Source organism: Thamnophis sirtalis, unplaced genomic scaffold (genome assembly GCF_051295495.1).
Source record: "Thamnophis sirtalis isolate CommonGarterSnake01/CBP01778 unplaced genomic scaffold, rThaSir2_p1.2 scaffold_68, whole genome shotgun sequence".
Taxonomy (NCBI): Eukaryota; Metazoa; Chordata; class Lepidosauria; order Squamata; family Natricidae; genus Thamnophis; species Thamnophis sirtalis.
In genome coordinates, this window is record NW_028261448.1 from 47,164 (window position 1) to 71,224 (window position 24,061).

Here is a 24,061-nt window from a genome sequence, read left to right on the forward strand (position 1 = left end):
CCAGCCAGCATCCTTTAAGAGGGGAGGACTTCCACTCCCAGAATCCCCCAGCCAGTGTGCTTTAAGAGGGGTGGATTTCAATTCCCAGAATTCCCCAGCCAGCCTGTTTTAAGAAGGATGGAATTCTGCTGGCTGAGAAATTCTGGGGGTTGAAGTCCACACAGCTGAAAGCGGTGAAGTCTGAAAAACTCGAAAGCAGCTGTGAAAAAACAGGAAGCAGATGTTGAAAAGGTTGAAAAAGGAAACCGGAAAGCTCCGAAGTCCTTCCTTTCGCAAGCCAAAGTCACTTACCGCAAGCAGCGAACGAGGCAAAGGATAACAACAGCAGCGCGAAAAGGCCGAGTCTATTCGCCATCATGCCGAAACAGCCGACAGCTGCAAAGGAGAACACGAAAGAGGAAATTCTCAGTTTTTCTAAGAAAAACACCAGCATTAAAAAAAAAAAAAAAAACGGTCACAAAATGCCAAACTCCCATTAAAAAAAATACAATTATCACCAAAGCAAATCCTGACAGTTAGCGGACAATCATATGATGAACCTATCTGCGTCTGTGGTTTTACAATGGAAAAAAAACATTGCCCTTGTGACGCCTCCTGAATCAGTGGGGAAGTTTTTCAACTCTGCGAAGACACTCGAACCTCATCTGAAGATGAGCCCCCCCCCCCCAAAAAAAATGGGATCGCAAAAAGGACCACTCAAACTGCTCAAAACTCAAACCTGAAATAATTTCAGGTCATCCTCGACTTAACCATCATTCAGCCCCATTTTCCGTTGCTCAGACATCAGTTAATTCAACATCAGTTAATTGAATTTTGATTTAACATCAGTTCATTGAATTTTGCCCTGTTTTAAGACTTTTAAACAATTAACTGACTTAACATCAGTTCATTGAATTTTGCCTCATTTTAAGACTTTTCTTGCCACGGTTGTTAAATGAATCATTGCAGCTGTTCAACCATTTAAGTGAATCTGTCCTCGTGACGCCTCCCGAATCAGTGGGGAAATTTTTCAACTCTCCGAAGACAATCGAACCTTATCTGAAGATGAGGGACCCCCCACCAAAAATGGGACACTCAAACTGCTCAAAACTCAAAACCAAAACAATTTCGGGTACTCCTCGACTTACGACCGTAATTCAGCCCCAAATATACGTTGCTCAGTCAGTGAGTCATCGGTTGATTTGAGTTTTGCCCCATTTTACAACTTTCCTTGCCATGGTTGTTAAGTGAATCATTGCAGCTCTTCAACCAGTGAAGTGAATCTGCCTTCTTTTACAAACCCCATGGACGTCGCTTGCCGGAAGGTCGCAAAAGCAGGTCACGTGACCTCGGGGAGGAAGGAAAAGAGGGAGGGAGGGAAGGAAGAAAGGAAGGAAGGAAGGAAGGAAAAGATGGAAGAAAGAAGAAGAAAGGAGGAAGGGTTTTTGGCTTGACTAATTGGACTAGAAGACCTCCAAGGTCCCTTCCAAAGCTGTTATCCTGCATTCTGTACAAAAGACCTCTGACAAGATTAGATTAAGAAGGTTTTGTTATCTTATACCAGCAAAAGGCAAAAGTATTGACCAAATGTGAACCACTAATCTTGTGAGAGAAATCACATCTGGGTTGATTGACAGAATGTAAAGGGAAAAAAAAACTTTTTGTATAAATATCTGAAATAACTTTTATTTAGGGCACCTCTGCAGAAATAAACAGCTAAAATAATTGCCTTTCTCCTGCCAATGAAAAGTCAATCATCCAGGCCAATGGTTATCTAAAGAAAGATTAAATTAGGGCAACTGGACCAAACTTTTAACAAAGTTTTGCCACGATTTAACCTTTTATTTAAATTGCCTTCCTCATTCCTATGTGATTTACTATCCATTCATGCTGGGAAAACAGAACTCATCTGACACTCCCGTCAACAGCTGTTTCAATGGTTTTGTTAATAGATAACTAAAGGGGGGGGGAAACATTTACTTTTCTCTTAATCAGTACAATAAATCTCATCTTCTGAATTCTCACTTAAGACTCAGCTCAGTATATAGCTGTATACAGCAATATTTTTAATTAGATAAATGTTTAAATGATATTAAATAAAATACCAATAAGACTCCACATGATGTGTGTGTATATACAGTGAATTCGATAAACAACTAAATAAAACAGGTGGAGATATTGGATATACATATTATGTATTCTATTCCTTGCCCCCTTTTTTTCTTTGCTGTTTGTTTCTGGTTTTATCCAAGTAACAAAAATAAAAATGTTTACTACTACAGAAGAAAGAAACCAGTTTGTCTGCCAAGCAGGAAGCAAGTTACTCATTTGAGAAAAAAAATGCCTGAAAACATTTTCGCTGTCGTTAACAAACTGTTCCTAACTTTAAAAAAAATTGTAAGCGGTAAATCCTACAGAAGGTGCTCTTGCTGTCATTATTGCTATCGTTAGTTGTTTATTATTATTTCTTTTATTCATTAAGCATGAAACTCAGTCAAGTGCACATTTAAAGATGTGTTGTAAATATCATTGACTGGTGCTAATGGTTGATACGGTTCGCTGCCAGCGTCCTAGATATCAACCAAGGACCTTCTTCAAATACAAGATGTTCCGAGTAGCGCAAATTTTTGCAGTTCTGCTGGTGTTATTGCAGGAAGTTGCAATATTATATTATTATACAATTGTATCACAGCGGCCAGTTGTTTCGCCGGATTTGGCATTGGTTACTAGTCGGGCCCCATCCAGGGTCCTAGGACGTCGTAACGTATTTTCGTAATATGCGTGCAGATCCAAGCAGTGCGGCTTTTTGCATTTGACTGATGGTGATTTTGTCAATTTTTAACTGTTTTAAATGTAATTCCAGTGCTTTTGGAATAGCACCCAGTGTGCCAATTACCACTGGAATTACCACTGCTGGTTTGTGCCATAGTCGTTGAATTTCGATTTTTAAGTCCTGGTATCTTGCGATTTTTTCATGTTCCTTCTCAGCGACCCTGCTATCACCTGGTATTGCGATGTCTATGATTGTGACCTTATTTTTCTCAACCAATGTGATGTCTGGTGTATTATGCGCCAGTATTTTGTCTGTTTGTATGCGGAAATCCCACAAGATCTTGACCATCTGATTTTCGGTGACTTTTTCAGGCTGATGTTCCCACCAGTTTGTTGCTGTTTTAATATTATAATTTTTGCACAAATTCCAATGGATCATTTGTGCTACTGAATTGTGCCGCAATTTATAATCAGTCTGCGCGATTTTTTTTTACTGCAGCTGAGTATGTGATCAACAGTTTCATCAGCTTCTTTGCAAAGTCTGCATTTGGCATCATCAGAGGATTTTTCGATTTTGGCCTTAATGGCATTTGTGCAGATAGCTTGTTCTTGCGCAGCCAGGATTAGTGACTCTGTTTCTTTCTTTAATGTACTTGTTGTTAACCATAACCAAGTTTGTTCACTGTCTATTTTATCTTTTATTTTTTCCAGAAATTGGCCATGCAATGCTTTGTTCTGCCAACTCTCCATTCTTGATTTTATCACATCTTTTCTGTATTCTTGTTTCGTCTGTTGGGCCTTCAGTAGATTTTTGTTCTTTACTTCGATTAATAGATGTTCTTGACTTTCTTTTAAATAATCAGCCAGTGCATGTTTTTCTTCTTCAACTGTTTGCTTCACTTGTAATAATGGCATTTGTGCGGATAGCTTGTTGTTGTTGTTGTTGTTGTTGTTGTTGTTGTTGTTGTTGTTGTTGTTGTTGTTATTCATTAAACATGAAACTCAATCAACTGAACATTCAAAAATGCATCACAAATACATCAGCATCATCATTATCATCATTATTATTAATTCATTAAACATGAAACTCAGTCAACTGAACATTTAAAAACGTATCACAAATATTATTGACAAATATTATGATTATCATTATGATAATGTCCCTCAGGCTGGTGTCCTGAGCTACAAATCCCACTGTCCACACCACAAACGATGGGAACTGTAGTCCAAAAGCATATGGGTCGCCTTTGGGCTCCATTTCCCACCCCAAACACCCCCAGGAATCTCGATATCCAAGAAGCCATGAACTCTGCACATGCTCAGGGGCACCACCGCTCAAGAAGGGCAGGTATTCTATTGGGGAGGGGGCTTCCTAACCAGAACGGGCACAAAATGTCTACGATTAATGGGGTGGGGTGTCATCATTTTTCGCCCCTATCTTCCTGGGGCTCCGGACTACAACTCCCATCGTACAGGAGGGCGCCCAGTTGGAGAAGGGTCTGGTAGACAGACCGAGGGGTATGGGGGGGGCCTTACTCTTCCCAAAACCACAATCCCCGTCATGCATCGCGGTCGCTAACCGTCGAAGCTCGCGATGAGGCTTCGCGGGGCACGCTGGGAGCGGTAGTCCTCCTCACTCCCACTCCGACCGGTCTCTCCGTCCCGCTCACATTAAGCCCCGGGGCTTCGTCTCCGTTCCCCGCCGCCTCTCGAGGGACCGTCCACTTACCCGGAGGAGCAGCGCCGCTACTCCATCCCGCGAACATGACTCTCCGCCCCGTCCCCATCACTCCGTTCTTGCCGTTGCTCACGAGATCGGCGCTATATAATGACGGGACGGGCATCCCCTTTCCCTCTCGCTTGCCGTAGCGCCCATCTTGGGTGGGTAAACGGCTGGCCGTTTCCGTGGCAACCAGTCCCGCTGCGCGTGCGCATGAAGGCTCCCTGCGCCTTCCCAGTTTAACGATTATGTTAAAAGGGTAAGAGCGTTAAGACACGCCCAACATGGCGACGGGAGTCTTAGTCCGCCATACTGGGTGTGACGAAGCCGTTTATGCAGCACAGATACGATGGTGACCTCTTCAAGATGGCTGCCGCGCCACGATGGACCCCATATTGAGTGTGGCAGGCTTCTTTTTTGCTCCAAAGTTCATTTTAAAGCCGATTTTTCTGCCTTTCGCAGCTGTTTTTCCAGCCTACAGCGCAGACCGCTCAACTTTACCTGTTTGAAGGTGAAAGATATGCTTGGAAAATGAGGCCTCGAAGCTATTCTGCATTGCTCCAGCTGCCTGCTCCCTTTTCATTGCATTTCTGGTCATTATGATTTTATTACTTTTTTGCATGTGCATTTACTGCAGCTGCATTGCGGGGGCGGGGGAGAGATTAAAGGCTGTGGAATCTCCTTTTTATGGCTTATATTTGAGGTTGCATTTCTCTTTCCTAGCCTCTTGGGGTCCTTTCCTCTCTAGATATCTGGGACTCCAATACCCATCATGCAGCATAACCTGGGATGATGGGAATCTGTCACATCTGAATCTTAGCAAAGTCTGCGTGCCTGCTTGCCGGTAGTCCTCAATTTATGATTACAATTGAGACAGGAATTCTTTGTTAAGTGAGTTATATACCCAGTTATATACATATTTTGCTGCGGTCGTTAAATGAATCACTGTGGTTGGTAAATGAATTGAGTTTTTCTCACTGATTTTGCTTGTTGGAAGGTTTTTTTTAATAAGCCGCCCAGAGTCATTGAGATTGAGGTTGGCCCAATAAATTATGATCACAATCAACCCCAGCATTTCTGTGGTTGAGGTATTTGTTGAGTGAGTTTTGCCTCATTTTACGACCTTTCCTGCCACAGTCATTAAGTGAATCACTGAAGTTGGTAAGTTAGGAACCTGGTTGTTAAGTGAATCGGGCTTCCCCGGTGACTTTGCTTGTGAGAAGCTCACAAAAGGGACTTTAGGACACTGCAACGGTCATAGCCATAGCATTTAGACTTATATGCCGCTTCACAGTGCTTTTACAGCGCTCTCTAAGTGGTTTACAGAGTCAGCCGCTTGCCCCCAACAATCTGGGTCCTCGTTTTACTGACTTCGGAAGGATGGAAGACTGAGTCAATCTTGAGCCGGTCAGGATCAAACTCTTGGCAGTGGGCTGAGTTACCCTGCAATAGCACATAGACTTATATACCGCTTTATAGTGCCTTACAGCTTTCTCTAAGCGGTTTACAGAGTCAGCCTCTGGCCCCCAACAATCCGGGTCCTCGTTTTACCCACCTCGGAAGGACGGAAGGCTGAGTCAGCCTTGAGCCAGTCAGGATCGAACTTCCTGGCTGTGGGCAGAGTTTAGCCTGCAATGCTGCCTTCTAACCCATGCACCACAATGGGAAGGAAGGAAGGAAGGAAGGAAGGAAGGAAGGAAGGAAGGAAGGAAGGAAGGAAGGAAGGAAGGAAGGAAGGAAGGAAGGAAGGAAGGAAACAGGGAAAGGAGAGAGGGAGGGAAGGAAGGAAACAGAGGGAAAGGAAGGAGGGAGGGAAGGAGAAAAAAGAAAAAGAGACAGAAGGAAGGAGGGAGGGAGGGAAAGATGGAAAGGAAGGAAGGAGAAAAGAGAGGGAGGGAAGGAGAAATAGCAATAGCACAAACTTACATACTGCTTTCTAGCCCTCTCTAAGCGGTTTACAGAGTCAGCCTCTTGCCCCCAACAATCTGGGTCCTCGTTTTACCCACCTCGGAAGGACGAAAGGCTGAGTCAACTTTGAGCCAGTCAAGATCGAACTTCCTGGTTGTGGGCAGAGTTTAGCCTGCAATGCTGCCTTCTAACCCATGCACCACAATGGGAAGGAAGGAAGGAAACAGAGGGAAAGGAAGGAGGGAGGGAAGGAAGGAAAGGAAGGAGGGAGGGAAGGAAGGAGAAAAGAGAAGAAGAGACAGAAGGAAGGAGGGAAAGATGGAAAGGAAGGAAGGAGAAAAGAGAGGGAGGGAAGGAGAAATAGCAATAGCACAAACTTACATACTGCTTTCTAGCCCTCTCTAAGCGGTTTACAGAGTCAGCCTCTTGCCCCCAACAATCTAAGTCCTCGTTTTACTGACCTTGGAAGGATGGAAGGCTGAGTCAACCTTCAGCCGGTCAGGATCAAACTCTTGCCAGTGGGCAGAGTTATCCTGCAATAGCAAATAGACTTATATACCGCTTTATAGTGCCTGACAGCCTTCTCTAAGCGGTTTACAGAGTCAGCCTCTTGCCCCCAACAATCTGGGTCCTCGTTTTACCGACCTCGGAAGGATGGAAGGCTGAGTCAACCCTGAGCCTGGTGAGATTCAATTTGCCAAACTGCTGGTAGCCAGTGATCAGCAGAAGTAGCCTGCCATACTGCCCTCTTACCACTGCGCCATCGCGGCTCATTTTCATAACTATGAACCAGTTGCCAAGCATGTGAATTTTGATCCCGTGCCCACGGAGGTGATGCAACGGTCGTAAGTGTGAAAAATGGTCATAAGTCGAATTTTCCAGTGTCGTAACTTCGAACGGTCGCTAAACGAACTGTTGTAAGTCGAGGACTGCCTGGGCAAGGTTTGCCTTTGGGGCAGCTGTCCACATCGGCAAGATTTTTATAGGATTTTTAAGCCTATAAAAAAAGACATGTGAATAGAAATAGGAATGGTGCAAAATAGAATTTTTTTTTTCCCCATATTTCTTTTTATTTTTTTGTTCTCTTACATATCATTTTAAGTATGCATTCACATAATTGTTATTCTTCTTTACATTTGTCATTCTTATACATTTATTATTTCATTTAATAGGTTAAAATATATAGTTTGGGTTGCTTTATTTACTATCCCTTCCACCTGTTGTAACACCACCTTATTTTCTCTTTATTTTCTCCCTCCCTCCCTTCTCTACTTCCTTCCTTCCTCCTCTCCTTCCCCTTCCTTCTTCCCTTACCTCTCCCTTACTCCTACTCTTCCTCTCCCCCTTCCTACCCTCTCTCCTTCTCTTTCTCTCCCTTCCTTCCTCCTCTCCTTTCCCTTTTCTTTTTTCCTCCCTTACTTCTCTACCTCCTTCCTTCCACCTCTCCTTCCCCTTCCTTCTTCCCTTCTCTCTCCCCTACTCCTACTCTTCCCCTTCCTACCCTCTCTCCTTCTCTTTCTCTCCCTTCCATCCTCCTCTCCCTTTCCTTTTTCCCTCCCTTCCTTCTCTACTTCCTGCCTTCTCTCCTTCCCCTTCCTTCTTCCCTTCTCTCTCCCCTACTTCTACTCTTCCCCTTCCTACCCTCTCTCCTTCTCTTCCTCTCCCTTCCATCCTCCTCTCCCTTTCCTTTTTCCCTCCCTTCCTTCTCTACTTCCTGCCTTCTCTCCTTCCCCTTCCTTCTTCCCTTCTCTCTCCCCTACTTCTACTCTTCCCCTTCCTACCCTCTCTCCTTCTCTTCCTCTCCCTTCCATCCTCCTCTCCCTTTCCTTTTTCCCTCCCTTCCTTCTCTACTTCCTGCCTTCTCTCCTTCCCCTTCCTTCTTCCCTTCTCTCTCCCCTACTCCTACTCTTCCCCTTCCTACCCTCTCTCCTTCTCTTCCTCTCCCTTCCATCCTCCTCTCCTTTTCTTTTCACCCTCCCTCTCTTCTCTCCTTCCTTCCTTCCTCCTCTCCTTCCCCTTCTTTCTTCCCTTACCTCTCCCTTACTCCTACTCTTCCTCTTTCCCTCCCTACCCTTCCTCCTTCTCTTTCCTTCCCTTCCATCCTCCTCTCCTTACCTCTTTCTTCCTTCCCTCCTCTTCCTCTCGTCCTCTTCTCCTCTCTCCCTTTCTTCTTCCCTTACCTCTCCCTTACTCCTTCTCTTCCTCTCCCTTCCATCCTCCTCTCCTTACCTCTTTCTTCTTTCCCCCATCTTCCTTTCACAGAATAGAATTCTTTATTGGCCAATTTTGATTGGACACACAAAGAATTTGACTCCAGTGCATAAGCTCTAGGTGTGCACACATACAATAAACAAAAGTGATAGGTTGTAGATCATAAATCATCGTTTACATGTAACATGATATATGGTTTTATTGTTTTATTTTTATTTTGGTCTTTCAATGACCCCGTAATCCTTTGCATCAGGGTGGAGTCTGAGCAGCTGAATGAAGCAGAGCGTTTACTGGCCAGATGCCCTGCCTGTCGCCAATGAGGAGTTTTGTTTCAGCAGATATATTCTCATTGTGCCCTGAGAGAGAAATATCTGCCTCTACCTAGGATTGAACTCACAGCCTCAGGTAGAAAAAGAAAAAGGAAAAAACCTGGCTTTTTATACAATACAATACAATAGGAGAGTTGGAAGGGACCTTGGAGGTCTTCTAGTCCAACCCCCTGCCCAGGCAGGAAACCCTATACCGTTTCAGACAAATAGCTATCCAGGATCTTATTAAAGACTTCCAGTGTTGGGACAGTCACAATTTCTGGAGGCAACTTCTGTTTCACTGATTAATTGTTCTCACTGTCAGGAAATTTCTCCTCAGTTCTCAGTTGCTTCTCTCCTTGATTAGTTTCCACCCATTGCTTCTTGTCCCGCCCTCAGGTGCCTTGGAGAATGGCTTGACTCCCTCTTCTTTGGGGCAACCCCTAATTTAACTACTGCAGTGATTCGTTTAACCAATGTGACAAGGCATTCCCTCCCTCCCTTTTCTCTCTCCTTCCTTCTTCTCTCCCTTCCATCCCTTTTCTACTTCCTTCTGTCCCTCCCTTTTCTCTCTCCTCCCTCCCTCCCTCCCTTCCTTCTCTCCATCCCTTTTCTCTCTCCTTCCTCCTTCTCTCCCTTCCGTCCCTTTTCTCCTTCCTTCCTTCTCTCCCTCCCTTTTCTGCCGCCTTCCTTCTTCTCTCCCTTCCCTCCCTTTTCTCCTTCCTTCCTTCTCTCCCTCCCTTTTCTCCTTCCTTCCTTCCTCCCTGCCTTTTCTCCTCCTCTCTCCCTCTCTCCCCATCCCCCCTCCTTCCTTCCTTCCTTTTCTCCCTCCCTTTTCTCTCTCCTTCCTCCTTCTCTCCCTTCCATCCCTTTTCTCCTTCCTTCCTTCCTTCTTTCCTTCCTTCCTTCTCTCCCTCCCTTTTCTCCTTCCTTCCTTCTCTCCCTCCCTTCTTTGCTCCTTCCTTCTTCTCTCCCTTCCATCCCTTTTCTCCTTTCTTCATTCTTTCCTTCCTTCCTTCTCTCCCTCCCTTTTCTCCTTCCTTCCTTCCTCCCTGCCTTTTCTCCTCCTCTCTCCCTCCCCCCTCCCTCCCTCCTTCCCTCCTTCCTGTCATGGTGGCACAGTGGTTAGACTGCAACACTGCAGGTTGAGTCTGCCTACTGCCAGCAGTTCGAATCTCACCAGACTGAAGGTTGACTCAGCCTTCCATCCTTCTGAGGTCGGTCAAATGAGGACCCGGCTTGTTGGGGGCAAGAGGCTGACTTGCTAAACCGTTAAGAGAGGACTGTAAAATACCGCAAAGCGGCATATAAGTCTTAAGTGCTATTGCTATTCGATTTCTAGAGCCACGATTTCGATCCATGGCTCTGAACAGCTTACAGTTCAAATCCCACACGGCATTTAAAACCACAAGAGCATTTTAAAAACAGTGATTGAAAAGCATCCAAAATTTGTCGCGCCCGTTGAGCAGATGTAGGGCTAAAGGTGGTTTCATTTTTTTTCACGTTCCGGGACTCCAGGCTTAAAGGCGCAGGGATTTCGGATGGCGCAAGAGAGACAGCAACCCATCGGGCTGCCCGCCCCATGCATCCTTGGCATCGATCTGGGTACCACATCCGTCAAGGTGGCCCTGGTGGAAAAAACGAACAGAGGCCCGTCCCTGGTCGCCAGCTGCACCGAGCCCGTGCAGGCCGATGTGCCCATCAGAGATGCTCAGTTGCGGGTAAGGTTGAAGAGCGAATAGAGTTGGAAGGGACCTCAGAGGTCATCTAGACCAACCCCCACCCACCCAGGCAGGAGACCCTACACCATTTCTGACAGATGGCAGTCCAGTCTTTTCTTGAAAGCTTCCAGGGATGAAGCTCCCACAACTTCCGAAGGCAACTTCTGTGTCCATGGGTTGATGGTTCTCACTGTCAGAAAATTCCTCCTTATTTCTAGGTTGAATCTCTCATTATTATTATTATTATTATTATACAATTGTATCACAGCGGCCAGTTGTTTCGCCGGATTTGGCATTGGTTACTAGTCGGGCCCCACCCAGGGGCCTAGGACGTCGTAACATATTTTCGTAATATGCGTGCAGATCCAAGCAGTGCGGCTTTTTGCATTTGACTGATGGTGATTTTGTCAATTTTTAACTGTTTTAAATGTAATTCCAGTGCTTTTGGAATAGCACCCAGTGTGCCAATTACCACTGGAATTACCACTGCTGGTTTGTGCCATAGTCGTTGAATTTCGATTTTTAAGTCCTGGTATCTTGCGATTTTTTCATGTTCCTTCTCGGCGACCCTGCTATCACCTGGTATTGCGATGTCTATGATTGTGACCTTATTTTTCTCAACCAGTGTGATGTCTGGTGTATTATGCACCAGTATTTTGTCGGTTTGTATACGGAAATCCCACAAGATCTTGACCATCTGATTTTCTGTGACTTTTTCAGGCTGATGTTCCCACCAGTTTGTTGCTGTTTTAATATTATAATTTTTGCACAAATTCCAATGGATCATTTGTGCTACTGAATTGTGCCGCAATTTATAATCAGTCTGCGCGATTTTTTTACAGCAGCTGAGAATGTGATCAACAGTTTCGTCAGCTTCTTTGCAAAGTCTGCATTTGGCATCATCAGAGGATTTTTCGATTTTGGCCTTAATGGCATTTGTGCGGATAGCTTGTTCTTGCGCAGCCAGGATTAGTGACTCTGTTTCTTTCTTTAATGTACCTGTTTTTAACCATAACCAAGTTTGTTCCCTGTCCACTTTATCTTTTATTTTTTCCAGAAATTGACCATGCAGTGCTTTGTTCTGCCAACTCTCCATTCTTGATTTTATCACATCTTTTCTGTATTCTTGTTTTGTCTGTTGGGCCTTCAGTAGATTTTTGTTCTTTACTTCGATTAATAGATGTTCTTGACTTTCTTTTAAATAATCAGCCAGTGCATGTTTTTCTTCTTCAACTGTTTGCTTCACTTGTAATAATCCTCTGCCACCTGATTTTCGGGGCAGATATAGTCTATCAGTATCACCACGTGGATGTAAACTGTAGTGCATTGTCATTAGTTTCCTGGTTTTTCGGTCCAAAAGGTCCAAATCAGTTTGTGTCCAGTTAACTATGCCAGCTGTGTATCTTATAACTGGTATTGCCCAGGTATTTATGGCCTTGATTGTATTTCCACCATTCAATTTAGATTTCAAAATTTTCCTAACTCTGTTGGTGTACTCTCGTCTGACAATAGTTTTTACTTCTCCATGCTTGATGTTATCCAACTGCAGAATGCCTAAGTATTTGTAGGCTTCATTTTCTTTGCATTTAATTAGTTGGCCATTGGGCATTTCAATTCCCTCAGATGCAGTGATTTTGCCCCTTTTTATGGATACAGTGGCGCATTTTTCCATGCCAAACTGCATTGAAATATCGGTGCTGAATACTCGGACTGTATTTGTCAATGATTGGATTTCTATTTCTGACTTTCCATAGAGTTTCAAATCATCCATATATAGTAAATGCGAAATTTTTTCAGCTTTTTTGGCTGTTTGGTAGCCTAATTTCATTTTTTTTAAGATTACTGATAGTGGGATCATTGCAATGATGAAGAGAAGAGGTGAAAGTGAATCACCCTGGAAAATTCCTCGCTTGATATTAACCATTCCGTAGCTCTCATTCCCTACTGCCAACTCAGTTCTCCATTGTTTCATTGCCTTTTCAGTAAAGGATGTAATATTTTTGCTAATGCCAGTTGTTTCTAAGCATTTTATGATCCAACTATGTGGCAGTGAGTCAAATGCCTTTTTGTAATCAATCCAGACCATATTCAAGTTCGTTTTTCTGTTCTTACAATTTTCTAATATCATTTTATCAATTAGAAGCTGATCTTTTGTGCCCCTGCTCCTTCTTTTGTTGCCTTTTTGCTCTACTGGCAAGATGTTGTTTGTTTCCAAATAATCCATCATGTTATCTGCAATAATGCCTGTGAGTAATTTGAAGGTTGTTGGCAAGCATGTTATTGGTCTATAGTTTTCAGGTGTTGTTCCTTTAGTTGGATCTTTCTGAATCAAGTATGTTTTTCCAGTTGTCAACCATTCATCAATTTGGCCCTTTTGTAAAATTTCATTCAGTTGCCTGGCCAATATTGCATGTAAACTGGTCAGATATTTGAGCCAGAAACCATGTAATTGGTCCTTTCCAGGTGATGTCCAATTCTTTACCTTTTTAACTCGATTTTTGACCATCTCAGTTGTTATTTCTAATACTTGCATTTGTTTGTTGCCAATGCTTTTCTCAAAGTCATGTATCCACTTTGCTTCCTTGTTGTAGTCCTTTGCATTTTCCCACAATTCTTTCCAGAATTCAACTGTGGCCTGTTTTTCTGGTTTTTCACTTTTGGTGTCACCATTTACATTAAGACTTTGATAAAAACGCCGTTGGTCTGATCGAAATTGCTGATTTTGTTTATATTGGATGATTCGTGCCTCATATCTTTCAATTTTTGTAGCTGTTGCTGTTATCTGCTGTTTTACAATCTCTACAGCTTCATTGATGTTTCTTGTATCCAATCTATATCTCCTGATTAGCCGATCTATGATTTTGTTGTTTTTAAGCCGTTGCTCATGCGTGTTCTTTAAGTTACTAGCATCTGCCCTTAATTTTTTTATTTTTTGTTCTAAACGGATTTTCCACTTTGGCTTTGATGCTTTTTCTGTTGTATGACTAGGTACTTTAATTTTAATGCCTAGTTCATTAGTGACTATTACAGCTGCGCTGTACATTAACTGGTTTGTTTCCAAGATGGATCCCGGTTCAATTGTTGAAAACACTGCATTAACCATTTTCATGATAGGGGCCAAAATTTTCTTCGGCACAGTTTTTAGTGATGGTAAACGTTGCCTTTCCTCATTAAGCAGAAAATGCTCCATGATCTTATCCTTCAATTCTTTTTGTTTTTGAGTTAGTTCATCAGTTGGTTCAGTGATAACTGGTTCTAGTGGTGGTGATGTTATTTCCTCCCCGAGAGCTTCTTCTGGGAGTTCTACTATAATGTCTTTAGTTGTGTCTTGAATATCAGTTATTTCCGCTTGTGATATTGTTTTTGGGGTTTTGCAATTTGCCTGAATTTCCTCATGTTCAACTTCACTAAACACTTTATTCCGTATAATAAATCGCCTTTGATCTGCTAGTCGTTGTTCACCAACATTTGAATCTGGATATTGTTGTTTCCATAATTCATACATTCGCTTTAAATAGCCTCTTTTTTCTGGCTCTGAGTTGTAGTAACAGGCCATTATGGCACGGTTTTCATCTGCACTATATTTTTGTCGTTTTGTTGGCTGGTCCACTTGTAGCCCACTTGTCGACGGATGTCCAGGGACCCCAACATCCGCCGCGGCCCTTGTTAACCCGCGCGACGACCGATGCGGTATGGAATTCTTATTTGTTTTTTTCACCATATTGTATGGGTTGGCGGGGGGGTTTTTACGGGACCAGATGCCAACCTGATCCCAACCTTCCTCCTTTCTCATCCGGGCTTGGGACCGGCAATGGCGGAGTTATTATTATTATTATTATTATTATTATTATTATTATTATTATTATTTATTTGTCTTGTATGCCGCCCACTCCCGAAGGACTCCGGGCGGCTCACAATAGACAAGGGAAAGGGGGATAAATAGACAAAGACAACACTTTAAAAAACACAACATTCACAGTTTCCGTGGGGCTGGATGTTTCACAAGCCCCCCGGCCTGCTGGAGCAGCCAGGACTTGGTGGCTTTGCGGAAGGCCGGGAGGGTAGTAAGGGTCCGGATCTCCACGGGGAGGTCATTCCAGAGGGCTGGAGCTGCGACAAAGAAGGCTCTCCCCCGGGGAGTCGCCAGCCGGCATTGGCTGGCAGATGGAATCTGGAGGAGACCTAACCTGTGCGATCTTATCGGTCTGAGGGAGGTAATCGGCAGGAGGCGGTCTCTCAGGTACCCAGGTCCGATGCCATGTAGGTAGCGACCAGCACCTTGAAGCGTGTCCGGAGACCAATGGGCAGCCAGTGCAGCTCGCGGAGGATAGGTGTAACGTGGGTGTACCTTGGTGCACCCACAATCGCTCGCGCGGCTGCATTCTGGACTAATTGGAGTCTTCGAACACTCTTCAAGGGCAGCCCCATGTAGAGCGCGTTACAGTAGTCCAGTCTTGAGGTCACAAGGGCGTGAGTGACTGTCTGAAGGGCCTCCTGATTCTGTGATCTCAGTGACCTTTGGTCTCAGCCTGACCTGCCCTACTTCTCCCTAGTTCTAAAATATGTGTCTACATATTTTAATTTTTCAATTAAAAAATTCCCTGAAACTTCTAATAACTGACGGTTGCCTTTCTCTTCGTAAAGCATTCATTCTCTTTTCTCATAAATTTTTCCCCGATGTATTCTTTCTCCCCCAAGAGTCTCTTTAGATAGCAGCTAAATTTAACAAATTTAACAAATCCTTCCTTCTTTTCTTCCTTCTTGTTTCCCTTCCTTTTCTTTTTCCTTCCTTTCTCATTTTCTCATCTTCCTTCCTTTTCACTTTCTCATCTTCCTTTCTTTTTATCTTCCTTTCTTCTCACTTTCTCTCCTCCCTCCCTCCCCACTTTCTCATTTTCCTTCCTTCCCACTTTCACATCTTCCTTTCTTTTCATCTTCCTTTCTTTTCACTTTTCTCACTTTCTCTCCTTCCTTCCTCCCTCCCTTCCCACTTTCTCATCTTCCTTTCTTCTCACTTTTTCTCCTTCCTTCCTTCCCACTTTCTCATCTTCCTTCCTGCCTTCTTTCATTCCTTCCACCCTCCCTGCCTGCCTCTATTCTTTCTTTCTTTCTTTCTTTCTTTCTTTCTTTCTTTCTTTCTTTCTTTCTTTCTTTCTTTCTTTCTTTCTTTCACAGGAGAATGAGCAGGATGTCCATGGAATCATCGAAGCCTTGAACAGTTGTCTGGTGACTCTTTCTCCGGATTTTACACAAAGAGTTTGCTGCATTGGCGTTTCTGGACAAATGCACCGGGGTGATGTTTGGGAAGCTGGAAAAGGTGAGATTTAGAACATAAAATAACACGGTTAGGAGGCACCCTAGAGGTCTTCTAGTCCAACCCCGCTCAGGCAGGAAACCCTATACCGTTTCAGACAAATGGCTGTCCAGTCTTTTTTTGAAACCTCCAGTGATGAGGCACCCACAACTTCTGGTGGCAAGCTGTTCCATGGGTTAATTGTCCCCACTGTTAGGAAGTTTCCCCTTAGTTTCAGGTTGCTTCTCTCCTTCATTAGTTTCCATCCATTGCTTCTTGTCCTGCCCTCGGGTGCTTTGGAGAACAGGTTGTTAAGTGAATCCGGCTTCCCCATTGACTTGTCAGAAGGTCGCAAATGGGGATCATGTGACCCCAGGACAGCGCGACCGTCATAAATACGAACCAATTGGCCAAGCCTGTGAATTTTGATTACTACAGGAGGCTGCCACGGTCATAAGAGTGGAAAAACGATCCTTTTGTCAGTTCTTTTTTTCACTTCAGACAGTCACTAAGAGAACGGTCGGAAGTCGAGGACTTCCTCTTTTTAAATACCCTTCCCAGTACCCTTCGCGCCTCAAGGACAGCCAACACAGCGGAAAGGTTCACTGACAAATGCGTGCCCGACAAATGCTCGCCAACAAAACCGCGGTGACAAAACCGCGACGTCAAAAGCGCGCCCACAGAGAGGATTTATAATCCTTGCCTCTTCAAGCAAGGAAAGGAAAAGAGAACCAGGTTGTCCTCAGCAGAGGAAAATATGCAAATGTAACAAAGGTTGGAGGGGAGGGAAGGAGGACAGCAGGGAAGTCAGGATGGAGAGGAGAAAGGAGAGGAATAGGAAAGGCAGAAGAAGGGGGGAAGGATAAAGAGGAGGAAGAGAAAGAAGAGAAGGGAAAGAAGGTGGGAAGAAAGAAGGAGAGAAAAAAGAAAAGAAACTGGGGGAGGAAGGAGGGAGGGAAGAAGAGAGGGTAGTAAAGAGGGAAAGAGGGAGGGAAAGAAAGAGAGAAGGAGTGTTGAAAGGAAGGAAGGAAGGAAGGAGGGAGGAAAGGAGGGAGATTAAGAGAAAAGAAAGGAGGAGGAAAGAGGAAGGGAGGGAAGGTACGTGAGAAGGAGGGGGGATCGAGGGAGGGAAAGGAGGGGGAAGGAAAGGAGGAAAGGAGAAAAGAAAGGGAAAGCAGGGGAGAAGGAAGTAAGGGGGGGAGGGAAGAAAAGGGTATGGAAAAGAAGAAATGAGGGAAGAGAAGAGGGAGGGAAGGAATAAGATACCTAACCTTTGATGTTTATAATGATTTGATAGTATGGGAATATCTTGAAATGTAGTTGTATTGTTTTTTACAAGTTATGGATGTTGTATTTTCTTTTTACCAATAACATCTTTTTTAAAAAAATAAAAAAATAAAAAGCGCGCCCACAAATGCGCGCCGACAAACCGCGCCATCAACAAACAACCTAGTGGGGCGCGAAAACAACGTTATAACCCTAACCCTAATCGCGCTTTTCTGGGAGTGGTTTTGTCGGTGCGGTTTTGTGGACGCGCTTTTGACGTCGCGGTTTTGTCGGCGCGCATTTGTCGGGTCAGGCAACGGAAAAGCAGGGTTGTGATCCGCCTGGTCTCTGGTGCTCCCCCACCTGAGCCGTCACCTGCCTCTTCCAGGTGGCACCTGGACGGAAAGTGGAGGCCGGTGGACTTTTCGGCCGGATAAAGTCAGTCACCTCATCACCTGGCAAGATGGCCGCTGCAGCCCCCACTTCCTCTCTTCCCTCCCGGCACCTCGATCGCACCTCAGCGTGGCTTCCGGCTACGGCTGCGCCACCATCTTCTGGCTCTTGAAGAACAGGTACATGCAGATTATAAGTCAGAAATGTTCTCTCTTTTTTTATTTTTTGGAAACAAAGTTTTTAAAAGAAAATTTGTCACATATTTTAATTTTCTTTTAAAAACAAAGTGTTGCCCCCTTTACGTCTTCTCTATGCATAGTTCATTTTACATCGTATTTCCATTTCAAATTTCAGCCGCTTATTTCCTTTCCATATTTTCCAATTTCAATTTCAATTTCTGCTCAATATATAAACAATATCACCATTTGCCCCTCCAAATTAATCAGGTTTAACATTTCCTTTCCATCTATTATTAAATTTCCAATTTAAATTTAATTTCTTCTTAATATATAAACAATATCATTATTCGCCTCTCCAAGTTAATCAAATTTAACATTTCATTTCCAACTTTTATTACATTTAAATTTAAATTTCTGTTCAGTATATAAACAATCACTATTTGCCCCTCCAAATTAATCAAATGTAACATTTCCTTTCCATCTATTATTAAATTTCCAATTTAAATTTAATTTCTTCTTAATATATAAACAATATCACTATTTGCCCCTCCAAGTTAATCAAATGTAACATTTCCTTTCCATCTATTATTAAATTTCCAATTTTAATTTAATTTCTTCTTAATATATAAACAATATCATTATTCTCCTCTCCGTTAATCAAATTTAACATTTCATTTCCAACTATTATTACATTTTAATTTAATTTCTTCTTAATATATAAGCAATATCATTATTTGGCCCCTCCAAGTTAATCAAATTTAACATTTCATTTCCAACTATTATTACATTTTAATTTAATTTCTTCTTAATATATATGCAATATCATTATTTGCCCCTCCAAGTTAATCAAATTTAACATTTCATTTCCAACTATTATTACATTTTAATTTAATTTCTTCTTAATATATAAGCAATATCATTATTCTCCTCTCCGTTAATCAAATTTAACATTTCATTTCCAACTATTACATTTAAATTTAATTTCTTCTTAATGTATAAACAATATCATTATTCTCCTCTCCGTTAATCAAATTTAACATTTCATTTCCAACTATTATTACATTTTAATTTAATTTCTTCTTAATATATAAGCAATATCATTATTCTCCTCTCCGTTAATCAAATTTAACATTTCATTTCCAACTATTATTACATTTTAATTTAATTTCTTCTTAATATATAAACAATATCATTATTCTCCTCTCCGTTAATCAAATTTAACATTTCATTTCCAACTATTATTACATTTTAATTTAATTCTTCTTAATATATAAACAATATCATTATTCTCCTCTCCGTTAATCAAATTTAACATTTCATTTCCAACTATTATTACATTTTAATTTAATTTCTTTCTTAATATATAAGCAATATCATTATTTGCCCCTCCAAGTTAATCAAATTTAACATTTCATTTCCAACTATTACATTTAAATTTTAATTTCTTCTTAATGTATAAACAATATCATTATTTGCCCCTCCAAGTTAATAAATATAACATTTCATTTCCATTATTAAATTTAAATTTAATTTCTTCTTAATAAACAATATCATTATTCTCCTCTCCAAGTTAATCGAATTTAACATTTCATTTCCAACTATTATTACATTTAAATTTAATTTCTTCTTAATATGGAAACAATATCATTATTCGCCCCTCCAAGTTAATCGAATTTAACATTTCATTTCCATTATTAAATTTAAATTTAATTTCTTCTTAACATATAAGCAATATCATTATTCGCCCCTCCAAGTTAATCGAATTTAACATTTCATTTCCATCTATTCTTCTGTTTTAATATCGATAATATCGATAATATATACATCCTCAAATTTAATTTTGTATAGTAAACATTTCACTTAATTAATTATCCACAATTAGTAATGTTAATCTGTTTCCCTCACATTGTATTAGCTATATCCCATTGACAATATTAACATTTCATAGAATATTTCATTCTATTCTACTAGTAGATCCTTTTCCTTCTTTCCTCCTTTCAACCATTTTCTCTTAGTCTCTCGGGAACTCCTCTTATTATCTTTTCATTCCACCCATTCACCTAGCTTTCTCTTTTTTTTCAGAAATATTCTTGTTAGGGATACCAGAAAAATATAATAAAGGGAATTTGTATTTAGCCTTGACAGCAGCAAGAATTCTATTTGTACAATACTAGAAAAATGAGGAAATCCCGAGACAAGAAGACGTAATCCAAAATTTTTCTCAGATCCTCAGATGAATACAGACGTTGGTTCAGTGAGATTTGCCCCATTTTACGACATTCCTTTGCCATCGTTGTTAGATGAATCCCTGCGGTTGATAAGTGGTTAATTTGCTTGTGAAGTGAAACGGGCTTCCCCACTGTTTTGCTTGACAGAAGGTCGCAAAAGGGGATCGCGTGACCCCCGGGACACTGCAACCGTCATAAGTATGAGTCAGTTGTCAAGCATCTGTATTTGACGAGATGATCGTGAGGATGCTGGAAAGGTTGTAGGTGAAAAACGGTTATACGTTTTCCAGTGCCATTGTAACTTTGGATGGTCACTAAATGAACTGTTGTAAATCGAGGACTAGAGAGAGAGAGGGAGTCAGACAGAGACAGATGGAGATGTGGTAGCCTAGAGGTGGCGCTCTTGCCTCACAATCAGGAGGCCGTGAGTTCGATCCTAGGTAGAGGCAGTTGTTTCTCTCTCCAGGCACAATGAGAATGTGTCTGCTGAACAAAACTCCGCATTGGTGACACGAAAGGCATCCGGCCAGGAAACACTCAGCTCCATTCAGCCGCTCAGACTCCACCCTGCAAGGGATTATGAAGTCATTAAATGAAGATGATGATGATATGTGTGTGTGTATGTGCATATGCATAATATTTTCATGCCGCTCAGTTTTTCCAATAGATGTACATTTGTTTGTTTTGTTCGTTCATTCATTCATTCATTCATTCATTCATTAAATTCATTCAGTCTGTGTCTATCTATCTGTCTGCCTGAACTGTTTATCTTTCCTCGCTGCCTAGGCCAGATTTCTTGGCCCCCTACACAGCTGCTGGGACCATCCAGGACTATGTCGTGGCCATGCTGTGCGGCCGAGAGAAGCCACAGATGTCTGTGCAAAACGCCGCCGCTGGGGATACTTCAGCACCCTAGAAAAATCCTGGAACACTAAACTGTAAGTCTGCAGGTGGCCTTAAAGGGACAAACATACACTGTTCACACGACATTTTGTGGGTAGGCACTGGGGCTTCATTCAAGGCATCTCAAACCTGGCAACCTGAATTTGGCTGGAATCCCAGAATCCCCCAGCCATCATGCTTTAAAAGGGGAGGACTTCCACTCCCAGAATTCCCCAGTCAGCCGGCTTTAAGATGGGTGGACTTCACTCCCAGAATTCCCCATCCAGCCGGCTTTAAGATGGGTGGACTTCCACTCCCAGAATCCCCCAGCCAGAATGCTTTAAGAGGGGAGGACTTCCACTCCCAGAATTCCCCATCCAGCATGCTTTAAGAGAGGAGGACTTCCACTCCCAGAATCCCCCATCCAGCATGCTTTAAGAGGGGAGGACTTCCACTCCCAGAATTCCCCATCCAGCATGCTTTAAGAGGGGAGGACTTCCACTCCCAGAATCCCCAGCCAGCATGTTTTAAGAGGGGAGGACTTCCACTCCCAGAATTCCCCATCCAGCAGGCTTTAAGAGGGGAGGACTTCCACTCCCAGAATCCCCCAGCCAGCAGGCTTTAAGAGGGGAGGACTTCCACTCCCAGAATTCCCCATCCAGCATGCTTTAAGAGGCGAGGACTTCCACTCTCAGAATCCCCCAGCCAGCAGGCTTTAAGAGGGAGGACTTCCACTCCCAGAATTCCCCAGCCAGCAGGCTTTAAGAGGGGGAGGACTTCCACTCCCAGAATCCCCCAGCCAGCAGGCTTTAAGAGGGGAGGACTTCCACTCCCAGAATCCCCCAGCCAGAATGCTTTAAGAGGGGTGGGCTTCCACTCCCAGAATCCCCCAGCCAACCTGCTTTAAGAAAAGAGGATTTCCACTCCCAGAATCCCCCAGCCAGAATGCTTTAAGATGGGTGGACTTCCACTCCCACAATCCCCCAGGCAACATGACTGAAGTCCATCTGTCTTAAAGCACATTCTTTAACATTTGTTTAAGTTAAGTTTTAAAATGTTGTTATTTTAAATGCATTCATTGTGTTGGGTGGCCGTAGAAACAGAATAAATATAGAAATTGAAACTAATGCAGCAATCAAACAATATAGAAATGGACTAAAGAAGAGATGGAATAAAGGTAGTCCTCAACTTACAACCATTCATTTACCGACCGTTTGAAGTGACAATGCCACTGAAAACAATGACTTATCACCATGTTTCACACTTTAAGACCATTGCAGCATCCCTGTGGTCACATGATCAAGAGGGGGACGCTTGGCAATCGACTCGTGTTTATGACGGTCGCAGCATCTGCGACCGTCATAAACACGAGTCGATTGCCAAGCGTCCCCCTTTTGCAAACTTCTGACCAGCAATGAGGAAGCCAGATTCACTTAACAACCATGTGACTCATTTAACAGCTGCAGTGATTCACTTAACAACAGTGGCCATAAAAGTCAAAACGTAACAACTGTCTCGCTTAGCAACGAAAATGTGGGGCTCCATTGTGGTCGTAAGTCGAGGGCTACCCATGTTATTCAGCCCCCGCAGACCCCCCCCACCCCGTTGATTCCTGCTTCTGTTTTTTTTAGTTTGGAAAAACGCTGGATTTCCCATCCACCTGCTTCCCGAAGTGGTCGATTCCGGAGATCTGGCGGGGGAAACCTGCCAAGCGTGGCACCGGATCCCAGCCGGGACCAAGGTCGGGGTAGCCTTGGGAGATTTCCAGTGCTCAGTTTTCTCTTGCATGTCTGAAAGCAGCGATGCAGGTAGGTGTCGCTGGAGCCGCGAACGGAACAGGTTGAACTCGAGCGAAGGAAGGAAGGCGGTTTCTGCTTTGCAGGAAAATGGAACTTTGGGCTCGTAGAGGAATTGGACGACTGTGGGGTCCCTGGTGCTCTCTGAGCTGGTGGTTTCCTTGCAGACGTTTCATGACCCAACTAGGGAACAATATCAGTGCCAAAGGAGAGAGGAATTATGGAGAGGAGGAGGAGGAGGAGGGGGAGGAGGACTGTGGGGGTCCCTGGTGCTCTCTGAGCTGGGTGGTTTCCTTGCAGACGTTTCATGACCCAACTAGGGAACAATATCAGTGCCAAAGGAGAGGGGAATTGTGGAGAGGAGGAGGAGGAAGAGGAGGAGGAGGAGGAGGAAGAAGAGGAGGACTGTGGAGTCCCTGGTGCTCTCTGAGCTGGGTGGTTTCCTTGCAGACGTTTCATGACCCAACTAGGGAACAATATCAGTGCCAAAGGAGAGGGGAATTGTGGAGAGGAGGAGGAGGAGAGAGGAGGAGGAGGAGGAAGAAGAGGAGGACCGTGGGGTCCTTGGTGCTCTCTGAGCTGGGTGGTTTCCTTGCAGACATTTCATGACCCAACTAGGGAACAATGTCAGTGCCAAAGGAGAGGGGGATTGTGGAGAGGAGGAGGAGGAGGAGGAGGAGAGGAGGAGGAGGAGGAGGAGGAGGAGGAGGAGGAGGAGGAGGAGGAGGAGGAGGATGACGACTGTGGGGTCCCTGGTGCTCTCTGAGCTGGGTGGTTTCCTTGCAGACGTTTCATGACCCAACTAGGGAACAATATCAGTGCCAAAGGAGAAGGGAATTGTGGAGAGGAGGAGGAGGAGGAGGAGGAGGAGGAGGACTGTGGGGTCCCTGGTGCTCTCTGAGCTGGGTGGTTTCCTTGCAGACGTTTCATGACCCAACTAGGGAACAATATCAGTGCCAAAGGAGAGGGGAATTGTGGAGAGGAGGAGAAGGAGGAGGAGGACTGTGGCGTCCTTGGTGCTCTCTGAGCTGGGTGGTTTTCTTGCAGACGTTTCATTACCGAACTAGGTAACATCATCAGTGCTAGAAGGGAGTGGGGTTTGTGGAGGCGGAGAAGAAGGAGGAGGAGGAGGAGGAGGACCGTGGGGTCCTTGGTGCTCTCTGAGCTTGGTGGTTTCCTTGCAGACGTTTCGATACCCAACTAGGTAATAATATCAATGCTAGAAGTGAGCGAGCTTTCTGGGAGGAGGAAGAGGAATGGGGGAGGATTGTGGGTCCTTGTGCTTGGGCGTTTACAGACATTTCATGACCCAACTAGGTAACATCATCTGTCCTACAATTGAGCAGGGTTTGCAGGGAGGAGGAGGAGGACGATGAGAACTGTGGGGTCTTGGTGCTCTGTGAGC

At 43.5% G+C, this 24,061-nt stretch overlaps 1 protein-coding gene and 1 non-coding gene across 3 annotated transcripts in view; one reads left to right on the forward strand and one right to left on the reverse strand.

Annotated features, from left to right (window-relative positions):
• LOC148042201 (cystinosin-like) overlaps positions 1–4,639 on the reverse strand; it is a 31,164-nt gene extending 26,525 nt beyond the window's left edge. Inside the window, exons 1-2 of the mRNA XM_087703193.1 lie at positions 4,481–4,639; positions 292–375 (exon numbers count right to left, since the gene is read on the reverse strand). Coding sequence (XP_087559319.1) covers positions 292–375; positions 4,481–4,595 — 199 coding nt within the window. The 5' untranslated portion in view covers positions 4,596–4,639. The remainder of the gene's footprint in view (positions 1–291; positions 376–4,480) is intronic.
• Positions 4,640–4,889: 250 nt separating this feature from the next.
• LOC106556246 (uncharacterized) lies at positions 4,890–15,899 on the forward strand. Of its 2 annotated transcripts, none has more exons than XR_015695259.1 (4): positions 4,890–5,064; positions 5,195–5,362; positions 10,417–10,619; positions 15,795–15,899. It is a non-coding gene; the product is annotated as an uncharacterized LOC106556246 (transcript). The 2 variants fall into 2 exon arrangements; XR_015695260.1 differs by having other exon boundaries at positions 5,195–5,315.
• Positions 15,900–24,061: the final 8,162 nt, after the last annotated feature.